The sequence below is a fragment of the Ambystoma mexicanum genome, chromosome 8 (assembly GCF_040938575.1).
Source record: "Ambystoma mexicanum isolate Mex_15411 chromosome 8, UKY_AmexF1_1, whole genome shotgun sequence".
Lineage (NCBI taxonomy): Eukaryota > Metazoa > Chordata > Amphibia > Caudata > Ambystomatidae > Ambystoma > Ambystoma mexicanum.
In genome coordinates this window covers 663,439,219-663,455,053 of record NC_090929.1, presented here as the reverse complement: position 1 = coordinate 663,455,053, position 15,835 = coordinate 663,439,219, and the positions used below count along the sequence as shown (strand labels likewise).

The 15,835-nt window shown below is 48.2% G+C and overlaps 1 protein-coding gene across 2 annotated transcripts in view; it reads left to right on the top strand.

Moving 5' to 3' along the window:
* ZBTB48 (zinc finger and BTB domain containing 48) overlaps positions 1-15,835 on the top strand; it is a 478,630-nt gene that overhangs the window by 194,346 nt on the left and 268,449 nt on the right. For both annotated transcript variants that reach the window (XM_069610427.1, XM_069610428.1), the window contains one exon: positions 11,328-11,420. In XM_069610427.1, coding sequence (XP_069466528.1) covers positions 11,328-11,420 — 93 coding nt within the window. The remainder of the gene's footprint in view (positions 1-11,327; positions 11,421-15,835) is intronic.

The window sequence follows — 15,835 nt, the reverse complement described above, 5'->3', positions numbered from 1 at the left end:
GGTCGACTACCTTTTCAGTTTCCACGATCGGACTCTTAGCAGGAACCCAGTTAATCAAACAGCCTTGCAACATTCAAAATTGTGGGGTTGGCAATACTTTCAGGACAGGCAGACTTCCAGTTTGAGCTGGAATCTTGCACTGGGGCTGGAAGACAAAGGACTGCAGAGTTTTGGATTCCTGACTTCAGACACTCTGGAGCCTGGGCGTGGAGTCCACAGGACTCCGGCTGTAGATAAATATCACACAAAGGAATTTTCCATCCCGGATGTCAGGGGAAGGAACCGGAAAGGACAAGGAACACTAAAATGGCAAAAAAACAAGACTGGGGCACTTTTGGTAGAATTAGCACCCATGGGTGCCTTTACCAGGACTGTGCAAACAGTCTGCGGTAAAAGTGCACCAAATTAATAAAAGGTATCACTGCCACCAGCCATTGAAGGTAAGTTTGTCCCTGTAACAGAATTGTTGCAGTTTTAGTGTGAAAGGGGGTATATTGCATCTCCCCAGCACTCCAAATAGGGTGGGGTGTGCTGGTTTAATCAAATATCATGTAAAAGGGATCCAAAGATCCTTTCTACCCTTGGGGACAGTAGTTCTCTCAAGGTTAGCCAGAGAAAGTTAGGAGGGGAGCCACTAGGGCAACCCAGCAACAATAGGCACAAATTGCCAAAATGTTGTCAAAGAGGATAACTTTTAAAAGACACTATGGAGAGTCTTAAAAAAAAGACACCCCTAAGATTCTGTGAGTGTGGAAAAAGGTTCACACTAACAGAGATATAAGGAAAAAGAATCCACCAGTAAAATCAAAAAGATCTGGGGTTGACACAGGTCAGGAAGATTTATCATTACTATGAATATCTTACCTAGCAACTCTACACCAGCACAAAATAGGACACAACACACACACACCCACCCACACCCTAACACACTCACACACACACACACACACCAACACATACCCACTCCCCCACCCGAACACACACCCACCCCCAACACACACCCACCCCCAACACACACCCACCCACCCCAACACACACACCACCCCCCAACACACACACACCACCCCAACACACCCCCCACCCCCAACACACACACACCACCCCAACACACACACACCACCCCAACACACACACACCCACACCACCCCCCAACACACACACCACCCCCAACACACACACACCAACACACACCACCCCAACACACACACCACCCCCAACACACACACCACCCCAACACACACACCACCCCCAACACACACACACACACCCACACCACCACCCCAACACACACACACACCACCACCCCCAACACACACACACACCAACACCCCCAACACACACACACCCCAACACACACACACACACACTCTGTCACGCTATCCTCTCATTCCGTCCCTATTTCACAAGCATCTAGGACAGGCAATACTCACAATGCCTCAGTTACCCAAGCCAGGTTCCCATTTCCTGTCACTCACAGTGGACGGGTGTCACGTGAGCGGGTTTACCCCAAGGGCCACATACGCAGACTCGGGGGTTCCCCGTTCCTTCACTGGCGTCTGCCATTGTGTCTGCAGGAGGGAGCTCGCAGACGCCAGCTGCAGGACGCTGCGCGCAGAAAGTCATTTCCGCGATCATTGAGATCTAAACAACGCTCACGTGTCGCGCTTGCGGATCACGTGATGCGTTCATCCGTCTCACTCGCGGATCATGTGACGCGGAAGCACCCACTACTTAAGCACTGAACTTCCGCGCTTCACTGCTGTTCTTTGGAGGACTCTGTACGGCGTTCGGATACTTTGTGTTTCACGGCTCTTGACTCTTGGACTGTTATTCGGATTTGCTTTGCTCACATCCTTTGGCTCTGTTTGCTGGATCAATTGAACTCGGAACGCCTTTTGGACTGTCTTGGATTACCCTGAATGGACTTGGCATTTTCCTCTTTACTGCATTACGTTACCAAGTTCTTTGTATTTTGGTCCTTTCGTTTCATCAGTTACAGGAGGGAAGGTTGGGTCTATACCCAGTCTACAATTCTTCTCCCTATTGTCATCGGGGAAACCAGCTCACATGCCCCTCCACGGAATTATCACCCATCATAGGATTCTGGGCTCCATCACCCATCAGCTTAGGTAAGCACTGCTCTTTATCCTGCTTGTTTGCTTGTACTGTACTCATTTGATTGCTAATAAAGGTTTTCCTTTACAGCTGCCTTGGGTTTCGACATTCGTGGTTCCGGGCTTCAAGAACTACCCACCTGTGGCCTCAATGATCGCATAGGGAGTAATCTTGTATTCTCTCTCTGTGGTACTCTGGGACAGAGGTATCATAATCTTCACGACAATCAAGCAACCTGACAGACTGTGAAGCCATTCTTTGTTGTGCAGAGTATGCAGGGTGCCACGGATGATCCCATGGCAGCTATGGTTCAAGCGATCACAGTACTAAGAGCAGACATGGCTGCAGCCACCACAGCCCTTCACCAGCGCTTGGATTCTATCCAGAGTACCCGAAACCCTTTAACTGCAGATGCAGAGTTCGGGGACGCGGCACCACCCTCCCCAGTTCCCCAGGCCCCAAGCCCAGCCACTCCTGCTCCCGTGATTCTACCCACACCTTTCCCATTGGCTGCACCTGAAAGATTCCAGGGGGATCCCACCAAGTACCGCACATTTATCAATCAGTACAAGTTACACTTTTTGTGTCGACCTACCTCCTTCCCCGATCCTACTGCTAAGTCTGCCTTTCTTTTGTCACATTTATCTGGTACAGCCGCTGCCTGGGCCAACCCGCTTCTTGAGAACGATAACCCGGCATTATACGACTTTGACCTCCTGGTGACCGAAATGTCACGTGTCTTTGACACCCACCATAAAGCCCAATCCAGGGATCTAGAACTGTTAGAATTACATCAAGGCAGGAGAACACTCATTGAATATATCACAAAATTCAATCAACTGTCAGCTGAGACTTCATGGCCCAAGAGCAAGAGGGCCGTTGTGTTCTACAAGGGTCTGAACAACACTATGAAATATGCACTATCAGTAGTTCCCTCCTTGCCCACATCGTTCCCCGATTTAGTGGATCTGGCTCTCCAGTTCGACGCCAGACGCTCAGAAAGGAGAGCTGAAGCTGGGTTTTCTGGTTCTATACCTTCTGCAGTATCCTCTCATTCCGAGTCTGCTTCGGAACCTATGCAGGTTGGAGGCCTACGTAGCCCTTTGACTTCCACGGAAAGGGAACGCAGGAGGGTGGACAATGCTTGCTATTATTGTGGGTTGATTGGTCACTTTGTGAAAGAATGTCCACATCGCCCAAGGCTAAATCTCAGGGTTTTCGGGCAGCTCGACCATATATCCGGGGGCGGGTTCGAGCGCTATGTCATTCCCCGGACCAGGTACCTGATTTTGGCACCATCAGACCCGTGATGGTACATGCATTGTTACCACCCAGTACTGAGGTCTCACATTCAGTAACCGTCATCATTGATTCTGGTGCCACTGGTAATTATATAGATATCAATATGGCCCACACACTCAATCTCCCTCATCACTAAGACCCGACCAGAACCCGTGCAAACTATAGATGGGAGTTTGTTCATTTCTGGCCCAGTTAAACAGCAGACAGCACCTCTCACTTTGGTCATACAAACTACCCACAAAGAAACCATTAGTTTTGACCTGATATCCATGCCCCAATACGGCCTCATTTTGGGCATTCCTTGGTTGCGCCTGCACAACCCTTTGATCAATTGGAAGACGGGTACTGTGCTTTTTGAGTCAGAAGTTTGCCAAGAGTTTTGCCTCACTATACCTCCTACTGGGAGCACTCCAGCCCAACTCTTCAGTACTGTTTCACAACTCTCCTTGGAACCCTCTTCCGTCACACATTGCTGGTCTTGTAGCAGAGACAATTCCGGAGCCCTATCGGGACTACCTGGACATCTTTGATAAGGGCTCATCGGAAATCCTTCCACCTGCATAGGATGTACGATTGTCCTATTGAGTTACTACCAGGTTCTGTTGTCCCAAAGGGTCGTATCTACTCACTATCTCCCACTGAGGAACAGACCTTGAAGGCTTACATTCAAGAATCCTTACGCAAAGGTCACATACGCCCGTCTTCATCCCCGGCGGCCAGTCCCATCTTCTTTGTCCCGAAGAATGAGGGAGACCTCCGCCCATGTGTTGACTATCGACGCCTGAATGCCATCACCAAAAAGGATAGGTATCCTATACCTCTCATCACGCCTTTATTATATCGCCTCATGCATGCTTCAGTGTACACCAAGTTGGACCTCAGGGGTGCGCATAATCTAGTACGTGTGCGAAAGGGTGATGAGTGGAAAACAGCCTTTTGCACTCGTTGCGGGTTATACGAATATCTGGTCATGCCCTTCGGCCTTTGCAATGCGCCTGCTACATTCCAGCGCTTCATGAATGAGATATTTAGCGATATTCTAGATGTATTCATGGTGGTCTATCTAGATGACATTCTCATTTTTTCACGTTCTCAAGAGGAACACGTCCTACACGTAAAGGAGGTACTAAAACGTTTACGCATGTTCTCCCTTTTTGCAAAACCCGAAAAATGCCAGTTTCACACCGACAACATTGAGTTTTTAGGGTTCCACATCACCCTTGATGGCCTCACTATGAACCATGCCAAAGTCAAGACAGTATTGGAATGGCCGGTTCCCACCAATCTTAAAGCATTAGTCTTTTTTTGGGTTTTGCAAACTATTACAGAAGATTAATTTCTAGATTGTCCTCCATAGCAGCACCTCTTACTCTTTTGACCAGTCCTCTTGTCCCATACAAATGGTCCAACGATCAACAGTTTGCATTCAATACCCTTAAAGCTGCATTTACCACTGCTCCTGTCCTTCAACACCCTGACAGTGATCTCCCTTTCATAGTCGAGGTGGACGCGTCCTCGTTCGCCTTAGGGGCAATCCTATCTCAAGAGTGTGTCACTACTGGACGATTGCATCCAGTCGCCTTTCACTCCCGAAAGTTCACCCCCACAGAGTGTCACTATACGGTGACCGAAAAAGAACTTCTAGCTGTTAAAGAAGCTTTCCAAGTCTGGCATCACCATCTCCTGGGGGCAAAACACCGGGTGACGGTCTTCTCGGACCATCAGAATCTTCGCGATTTAGCATCACTAAAGTGCTCAAATAGCAGACATGTCAGGTGGCACCTGTTCTTTGCTGCTTACGATTTCTAGATCATGCATCGTCCTGGTACCGTTCATGGAAAGGCGGATGCTTTGTCTCGCTCTCCTGGGGGGGTTTCATTGCCAGCTTATCCCGAAACCTTGCTAGATAAGAAACATGTGATATGTCTTTGTACCCCTTCTCTGACTCTGCTAGATATGGTCCGCACGTGGGTTTCCACTCACCCGTCCTTACTTCCAGATTGGGATTTGGTATTACAAGACGGTCTGCCCTTCTTCCAGAACAAGTTGTTTCTACCTACCACAGATGCCCGCAATATGGCTCTTGAATGGTCCCATGATCTCGCTGTTCATGCACATCCTGGTCAGCGAAGAACACTCTTGCTTCTACAACACTGGTGTTGGTGGCCTTCCATGAGAAGGGATGTAGAATGCTATGTTAACACCTGCTCTGTTTGTGCCCAATCCAAACATCGAAAAGGGCGCCCGTTGAGACTCCTCCAGCCCCTACCCATACCCCCGAGGCCTTGGCATACCTTGACGATGGATTTCGTGACAGACCTCCCCAGAGTTCAGGGTTTTGATTCCCTCTGGGTTGTGGTAGACTCGTTCACCAAAATGGCACGGTTTATCCCATGCTCAGGCATTCCCTCTGCTCCTGACCTGGCGGGATTATTTTTTAAGTCCATCGTCTGCCTTTTTGGTTTGCCGTCAGTGTTGGTGTCCGACAGGGGTCCTCAATTCACTTCTCGTTTCTGGCGTGCCTTGACTAAATTAGTGGGGATCGATTCACGTTGCTCTTCGGCCTACCATCCTGAGACGGACGGACGGACAGACCGAGAGGGTTAATCAAACCATGGAGCAGTACCTGCGTTGTTTGACTCTCCAGCATCAACAGTCCTGGTTTCGCATCTTGCATATGGCTGAATTCGCCTACAACAACGCAGTGCACTCCTCCACTGGTTTCTCTCCCTTCTATGTCTTGTATGGTCAGCACCCTAAGATCCTGCCCATCCCTGATTTCTCGCTTTCTGGTAACCCGGCTGCCTCTTCCTGCTTCAGAGACGTCTCGGCTGTCCACGCGTAGACCTTGCTGCATCTCAAAGAATCCCAGGATTCGATGAAGGCTGCCGCGGACCGGAAGTGTTCTGTTGCCCCTTCGTTTGCTGTGGGGGATAGAGTTTGGCTTTCTTCTCGCCATCTACATCTACAGGGTTGCCGCAAGGTATTGCCCCATTTCGTTGGTCCTTTTGTGGTCTCCTGGGTGATCAACCCTGTGGCCTATCGCCTTCGAGTCCCGGTTTCGTGGCGGCTTCACCCTGTCTTTCATGTGTCTTTTCTCAAACCTTGCCCTGGTCCTACCCGTCTTCGTTCCCCTGGGGCCCTGGTTTCCCCTTCTTCCCTGGATGTGTTTGAGGTGTCTGCTATTCTGGGTTCTCGTTTCTTCAGGGGGAGTTTGCAGTACCTAGTGGATTGGAAGGGTTATGGCCCGGAGGAACGCTCGTGGATTCCCGCGGGTGATGTTCATGCCCCTCGTTTGGTTTCACGTTTCCATAGGGACAATCCATTGTGCCCACGGGGTCATGGGCCTTTGGGGGGGGGGGCTCTGTCACGCTATCCTCTCATTCCATCCCTATTTCACAAGCATCTAGGACAGGCAATACTCACAATGCCTCAGTTACCCCAGCCAGGTTCCCATTTCCTGTCACTCACAGTGGACGGGTGTCACGTGAGCGGGTTTACCCCAAGGGCCACATACGCAGACTCGGGGGTTCCCCGTTCCTTCACTGGCGTCTGCAGTAGGGAGCTCGCAGACGCCGGCTGCAGGATGCTGCGCACAGAAAGTCATTTCCGCGATCATTGAGATCTAAACAACGCTCATGTGTCGCGCTTGCGGATCACGTGACGCGTTCATCCGTCTCACTCGCGGATCATGTGACGCGGAAGCACCCACTACTTAAGCGCTGAACTTCCGCGCTTCACAGCTGTTCTTTGGAGGACTCTGTACAGCGTTCGGATACTTTGTGTTTCACGGCTCTTGACTCTTGGACTGTTATTCGGATTTGCTTTGCTCACGTCCTTTGGCTCTGTTTGCTGGATCAATTGAACTCGGAACGCCTTTTGGACTGTCTTGGATTACCCTGAATGGACTTGGCATTTTTCCTCTTCACTGCATTACGTTACCTAGTACTTTGGATTTTGGTCCTTTCGTTTCACTAGTTACAGGAGGGCAGGTTAGGTCTATACCCAGTCTACAGTTCTTCTCCCTATTGTCATTGGGGAAACCAGCTCACGTGCCCCTCCAAGGAATTATCACCCATCATAGGATTCTGGGCTCCATCACCCATCAGCTTAGGTAAGCACTGCTCTTTATCCTGCTTGTTTGCTTGTACTGTACTCATTTGATTGCTAATAAAGGTTTTCCTTTACAGCTGCCTTGGGTTTCGACATTCCGTGGTACCGGGCTTCAAGAACTAACCACCTGTGGCCTCAATGATCGCATAGGGAGTAATCTTGTATTCTCTCTCTGTGGTACTTGGGGACGGAGGTATCATACTCTTCACGACAATCAAGCAACCACACACACGCACACACACACACACACGCACACACACGCCCCCCCAACACACACACACACGCCCCCCCAACACACACACACACACGCCCCCCCAACACACACACACACACACGCCCCCCAACACACACACACACGCCCCCCAACACACACACACACACGCCCCAACACACACACGCCCCAACACACACACACATATCCCCCAACACACACATATCCCCCAACACACACACACACATACCCCCCCAACACACACACATACCCCCCCAACACACACACCCCCAACACACACACCCCCAACACACACACACACCCCCCAACACACACTCACAACACACGCACACACCCCAACACACACACACCCCCAGCCAACTTTAATTCCTTCAAAAGTGGTAGGGAAGGTGATGCAGTATAGAAGGCCAGAAGAAAAAAGGAAAGCACGCCTTAATTAAAGTAATCCTAGGATGGTTCTCAATGTATTCAAGGAATACTTCATGTGCAGGGGAGAACACAAACAACTATGGCAAAGAAGCTGTATTCACAATACAACAAAAGAAGAGTGTCAAATTACTTTCAAATAAATATTAGTTGTACATGTAGATATCCACATATTCTAGCCTTATTGATTTGATCCCTAGAGATTCCAGCTGTGCTTGCCGATTTTCCTACATGTTATACAAAGGCCTTTACCATTAATATGCCAAATTGATTGATATCATATGAGGTATTCCATTTTAGTGAAGAAATATAATTCAGAAGCATCATCTGCATTTGTAATAATATTTGGGTCTCATTACTTCTTTTTACTGTTATAGAATGAATTTGAGGAATATGAAAATCTTAATATGAGAAATACGGCTCCTGATTGGTGAAAGGATTCAGTCCCGAAACGCATCAAGCTTGTTTCGTGAATCTATTTGAAAATTAAATATTTGTTTTAAAACATCATTTCAAAGTTGGATATTTTCAATTTTTGACACAGGCTTATACTTTTACTTAGCTTCATATGAATACAATCATATGATATGTTTGGCATGTCCCGGGAGGGTAGCTCAGCGGCAGCGTGCGCGCCTTGGAAACAAGACGACACGAAGCAACACAGGTTCAATCCCCGGGTCCGCGCTTAGAAACCTCTGGGTGTTTAAGCACGTTTATAAATACGCAACTAAGAGAAAAACTATTACGCAAATACAAAACAAACAATTCCTGTAACAGCGCCTCAATGCCTGCGGGCTGTGTAAGCGCTTTAAAAATGTAAATACAAATACAAAAGAAATACAAATGTAGTTGTTTTTAACTATAGATATGTACAAGGGACTGGACTATACTTCATTTTTGGACACTTTTTTCTTTTGTTCCATTATATAAGCCCGCCATCGCAAGATGGATCATTGGGTATATACAACTATACCGCATCATAGCACATAAGCTCCTTCCATTCACCTCGAAAGCAAACTCCTGTCACAACTCCTTTCCAACGCTGGTCATGGTGGAGGCGCAGGAGAGGACGGTATACTGTTGCCCATGCCTCTCCCAAGTTGGCGCCTGAAATAATGCACATCTTTTCAGTGATTCACTGTGCTCAGAGCAGCTTCCTGGCTCCTCCCATGCAGTGCTGGACTGGTAATATCTGCAGCTTTGGATGAAGTAACAGCACGTCGCTAGTTTCCATAGAGATGCTTCGTAGGTTTTCGTGCCCATTACCTCATAGCTTGATTCATTGATACTTTGTGTAAACTAACTCTTCCCCCGTGCCTTTAGGAGTCCCAGTCCTGGTAGCCCGCTTCCTTCCCTCCCTGAACATGTTATAGTTGCGGACCTCTCACGGGCTGACACGGTACGAGCAAGACACATATCCACACACACACAAACACACACACACACACACACACACACACACACACTGCTGTGATACCGTTCAGAATTGACAGCTCCACTTTCTGTTCCGACAGCGTGGAAAGATTCCTTCACTAACCTTTGAGCCTGTACAGATATTCCATCCCGAACAGCTTCCCCGAGACTCCATTACCTCCAGACCGGGTGGGTCTTCCCTTTGCCTCTCCCCTCCCCCTCTACTCTTCCTGGGTCATGGCTAATTCGCTCCCACTTCCTCCCGCAGCCTGGAGAAGGAGATTCTTTCCCCCCTCTTTGACGTACACCTGCTGGAATACAAAAAGGGTACAGTTAGCAAAATTTTAGTCTCATAGATGTATTCCACCAGATACCTTTATCTGTTCTCCTTACAGACACAGCTTCCTCAGGTCCATGGCGAGCCTCCTCAGTCTTCCCTACCAGCGCCTAGAACAGAAAGACAACCACACAGACCGAAGCCTCCAGCATTAGGGTTTTCTACCCCAGAGGGTTTCCCTGGATGCCCTGTTTCTCCCAGCTATCACTTCTTAGATCGGAAGGGGCAGGGTGATCGGGGGGGGGACTTCTCACTACCTCTGGGTGTGGCATCTGATCCAGGTTAGTGTCAGCCTTTTTGTTACCTGTCCAATAGTCTGTGCATGCCATTCCATGATCGATAGCGACGCCCGAACAGACGAGACTGTTAGCACGGACATGGATCGGTTGCAGCAACTGGTGGCTGCGGTACAGACCTAAACAAGGGTTGAAGCAAGAAAATGCTTACCTTCGACAACAGGTGGCCCGAGCCCTGCTAGGCATAGAGATTCCCCCGGATTCCTTACCCGGGGGCAAGTATGACGGAAACCCACACAAGCTTAAGGAGTTCCTTGAAGCTAGCACAGTCCAGTTCGCTTTCAAGGCTTCCTTCTTTCCTACAGATAGGGGTAAAGTAGTCCACATGATCTCCCATTTTACAGGAGCGGCATTAGCCTGGGCCACTCCTTTGGTGACCACATATAATCCTATTCTTGATTCACATCCGCATTTGTAAACCGCCTGAAAGCCATGTTCTGTTGGCAAGAAATGACTGTCTCCTCACAGGAGCGTTTATTGGACTTTAAACGGGGTTCGCAAGATCTCTTGACATATGTGACTCGTTTTAAGCAGATGTCAGCAGACGCAGCATGGCCCGACGACTCCCTGATCACTCTCTTCCGGAGAAGGCTTACAGAGGATTTAAAGGACGAGGTCTCTAGGGTTCCTCGCCCTGTGAATCTGGCTGAAATGATTGCTCTCATCTATGCAGCTAGACTATCGACTCCAAGAAAGGAACAACGAGAGAAGGAGGGGAAAGGTCAGCCCGAGTCTGCCTGATTTCTCCATGACTTCCTCTCGACCACTGTTGGTAGAAGAGCCCATGCAGTTGGGGGTAGTCCGGGGACCTGAAATACAGTTTGGCACTGCAATACAGTGGTGCACTGTCTTTGAATGAAGTTGCTTATGAAAAAAATGTAAAGACATTTGTCTGGTTTGAAATTTTGAATGTGCCGAACAGATGTAATAAGTGGTAGTGCATGGCTTTAATTAGTCTATGAACTAGTGTCATAAGTTAGCAAGCTAGGTTAGTGGATCATTTTGGCATCAATGCCACCTTCTAGTTGATCAATGATTTGCTTTAACTTTAATCTTGCACAGTTTTCTAATTGTTAACCTGCATTTCTTTTAGGCTTTCACATGCTCAAAATGCCAAGAAAAATTTAAGAGGCGACTGGAATTACAAATGCATATAGTGTCGCACACTGGAGAGATGCCTTATAAAGTAAGTTAAGAGGTTTGACAACTGCAAGATAGATGAAGTGCAGGATGATGGATGGGGCAATGAAGAGATTTGAAATTTCCTTTTCATACAGTCAATAATAAGCTTCTACTATGGAACGTGGCTGGGTCTATCTACAAACAAAACTCTCCAAATAGTAAGACGCAAAGCATTTTTTATGACATTAAAAGCATACTCACTGTAAGGGTGCGAAAGGAGGAGATCGAAAGACAGAGGACATTGTTGAGGAAAAACCCTAACTATCCCTAATACTAAGAGGGGTTTTCCTACCTCAACTAAATAATAAGGGCTGTGTAAAGATGTCCGTCAAAACCAAATCGTTCACTTTCGTGTGTCAACACCCTTTTCCGTCCCTTACATTCTTTAACTAGGGAAAAAAGAAAGAGGATTTTCTTAATCCAGAAGAGTGACTCCATTCTTCTGGACTGAAGCTTTGTGTTGACCATCTGGTGATGAGACGTATTTTCCATATTATATAAACAAAAAATACTAACCATTCTCTTGGAGGATTTCTTTGTCAATAGAAGGCAAAATAAAGAAAGTCTCTTCAATGTACTTAATCTATTCAAAATACCAGGGGGGTGACTCCCTCCCTTCTGGCTCTTCACAGTTCCCATTGCCAAGAAGTATGGCCTTCCCTTGGCCTTCTTAGGCTTTCACAACTCACAATGCCAAGGGGTATAGTTTCTTCCCTTCGCCTGATTAGATCTTCATAATTCACAATGCCACGGTTATAGTTTCTTCCCTTGGTCTTCTTAGGCTTTCACAATTCTCTTCTATTTGTAAGGTGGACCTGGTTCACTATCCTGCCAGGTACTATAAATATTCGTCTTACAGCTTCTTTTAGTATAGCAGACCTTGATAATTATCCTGCCAGGCACGGCTATCGTTTGTATACTGGTTGTAGTGACTTCTCTGTATCTTGGTTTCGCAGACCCTTGTTCCATCTGTAATTACTTCAGACCCCTACTTCACATACTTCCTTTAAATCTCTCTCATAGGCTTTCTTCCCAGTCTTAAACTCCAGGGTCCTTTTACCTTTTTTAGGGGGTTCCCAGATCTGCTCTCCATTCCCACCAGTTAGCCTTGGCAAGCCCCTACTTTCAGGACGTTTCTGTTTGTGCTCCGGCCGGCTCCAGGAGTCTGTCTCTTCTGCCCTGTGTTCTCTGCGTCATCCTCCACAGCATCTCTGTAGCTGCTGCTTGCTGCAACTCCACTTTACCGGCGTGCATGGTTTGATCTCTTCTCTTGGGCAGACCTACATGGTCTGCTTCCAGCAGGGCCTAGGGTCCTTCTTCCTCTGACCCTCTCCAGAGGCTTCCGCTTCTCCACTCGCATCCTGGTGCCTCCGGTCTCCCTTCTCCACTCCGCTGACCTGCTTGCGGCTCCTTGAAGGAGGGCTGAACAATCTCTTTACTCCTTATTCCCTTTTTATGTATCAGCCGCAAACTAATTGTCCGTGTCTGGAGTTGGTTCCACGGAGCGCTCTCTATGACTCCACGCCTCTTCTTCATCGCAGTTCTAATGTTATTCCTCTCAACTGCGCTGTTTGAAAATATCTTCGTCTCAGTACTTTTGCAAGATTCATGCAGGGAGTCTCTACTCTTCCTCATCTCAGTATTTTGGGAAGTTGTTTGGATGCTTTAGTTTACGTAGGTACATGGAAGAGTGTGGAATTCTGTTAGCCTGTATAGGGTAGGTAGATGAGGGAGGGTATGGGATGTTCGGGTTATACCGCATTCTTCACTGATAATTGTCCCCTGTTCCATAGGGGGAAAGGGGTGGGGATGTCCCTCCCATGCGATCCTCCCGCTAAGTACCACCCCCAGGGGAACTCTCTGTTAGCAGCCTCACCTCCTTGGCCTCATGGGACGGGGCCCCCTCTAGCAAAGCAGGGACGATATCCTGGGATTCGTCACATCACCTACTTCTGAGCATACTGTGAAGGCATCATGAAGCAAGACACAGACAACAGATTCAAAGTTAAAACAGAAATAATGCACTAACTCAAAATGTCAGGATGGTACAGCGCCTAACTTGCCCTACGCCAAGGTGGGGTTTCCGTACCTGGACAAAACTAAGGAAAGTCTGAGTCAAATAGTTCAACTTAAGACTGTCTGTGTCCAAAACCTATCCTTGCCCTTTCAACTAAAGCTAAGCAGCGTGTAGCGGTGTCAATAATCAAAGAAATGGTGTTCAACACAAAGTCTGAACTTCTTCCAGTTCTTTGCTTCCTTTTCAGTTCCCCTTCCCCAAGTTCAAGAAAGTTCCATAAAAGTCTCAAGATTACCTTTCCCCAAGTTCAAGGCAATATAGTTCTGCACAATTCTCGGGGTTCCCTTCCCCAAGTTCAATGCAACACAGTTCAAACGAAAAGGATCTTGAGGCTCCATTCTCAAGACAACATTTGCAGTTCCTCCAGTCTCAGGGTTCCCTTTCCCAAAACTTTAATTCAGCCACTTGTACTTGTTTTATTCTTTTCAAAAGGTTCAACACAGTTCTAGGTCAACCTGACCCTTCTTCTGGATTGCATCACCAGTTCGCTCACAGTGCTTCTCGTTGGCTTGTTTCACAATGTCTTTGGTTTTCACAATTTAGGGCTCACTGGTCTAGACGCTGTTATCAGACCACACGGTGCACCCATCACATTTCCCGCAACCAGGATTCCTGAGCTCTTCAGTTCACACAGGTTCTTCCGTTGTTGCCCCTGTGCAGAGTCACATTTACTTAGCTCCTCTTTGTCGGCCTCTTGGCTCTGTGTGCAGTTTTACACTCTTCTGGCTTTTCCTAGTTAGCCTCTTGGCTTTGCCACAACATGTCACACACCTCTCGACAGTCTGTGGCCTAGCCGCACTGCATCCTTTGATGAAGTTAACTTTCTGGTGGCCTTATTCATGCCCTACCTTTCTATGGAGCTCTTCCACACTTGCACTCTTTTCCACACTTTATTTGGACATGGGCACTTTCCCTTTGGCTGTCATCTATTTGCTTTGCCCACACAGTTGTATTCAATGTTTAATTTCAAGTTTTCATTCAGGTCGATAGTCAATATGCATAATTCGACTTGGTTTCAAGTGTTCATTCAATTCGATACTTCGTTACTCATCTGAAGCCTGCGAGGGGCGCCCCACCTTTGAGGGGCTTTCCTTGACACTCGCTGGTCCTTGGCATTCCTCCCCCGTGACTCCTGCTGCTCCCTACTGCTTCGCCAATCAGTGGACCGGCCTCTGCGAGCCCCGCTCGCATGCCGAACGCAGTCTTGCCCATGCTGGCAACTCTGCTGACTCTGCAGCGACGCAGATAGCGTCCTCTCCTCTGTCCTTCTTGCTCGCAGCCCCAGCTGCTTGTTCTCACACATGGAGGCTCCCACACTTATGACAGCCTAACTGCTTCCCTCGCCTTGGATTCCACAGGTTCTGCAGGATGTCGGCCGGCGTCCTGGCTCATTCTCCTCTCCCACCACGGCTGCCTCCTTTTGGAAAGAGTTCCCTGCTGGTCTCCCTACACAGGCCTCCCTGTTGCTCTCTCTGCCGTTCTCTAGTTCTCCATTTATACACCTGCAATCGCTTGGCAGGTTGCGGGTGTGAATTCTCAATTGGGCTTGTCTGACTATAATTAAAGGGACATGCCTGACCCATGCAGCACTCTGCAGGCATCTTCCTCATCCCACTACTAGAGTGGTGAAATGTGTTTAGTGTTCATTTATCTGTTGCTGCTTCCTCGTCTCAGTACTATCTGAGGTAAAATGTGGAAAAATGAGGGGAGCTGGTTTACAGTAGCCTATAAAACCTGGGGGAGGGTTTGGTTGGTCTTCAGTAGAGAAAGGGGGATATCCAGTCTCTCCTGTCACACCCCACTCCCAATCTGAAAGGACTGTCCAACCAGGTGATCCTCCCTCGCTTCTGCACCCTCAGGGTCAGAGTCCAAGAGCAATGGCCTTTCCTTGGCCACCTGAGAAGAGGATTCAGGGGGAGTAGGAGTGAGGATACCCTCAGGTTTCTAACAATACCCTTCCCACTCTGAGTGAATACAGCACAACGAGGTGATGACGGGGATGTTTAGAATCAATCTGAACCTCTGGCATCGCTCTGGGCAACCCTCCAGACCACCATGGCTTCAACACACCCCAAGGTGAGATCCTGGTGCTGTCCAAGTCAGTGGTTGTACACTTGCACATTTATGAATAAAACATCACCAATATTTCTGCCGCCAGGAAGAGATCAACCAGGAAGCAGCATAATGGTTGGGAATTTGTTTATGGTCTGGTGGTCCCCTCTTTTATGCATCACACCATTGAGCCTCTGGCTTCATGCAGTTTCGACTTTTATTCTTATAACTCTGTTTCTGTGGTTGTGATCACATCTGTCAGTCCAGGTGTGTTCCCTCTCTGCCCCCCG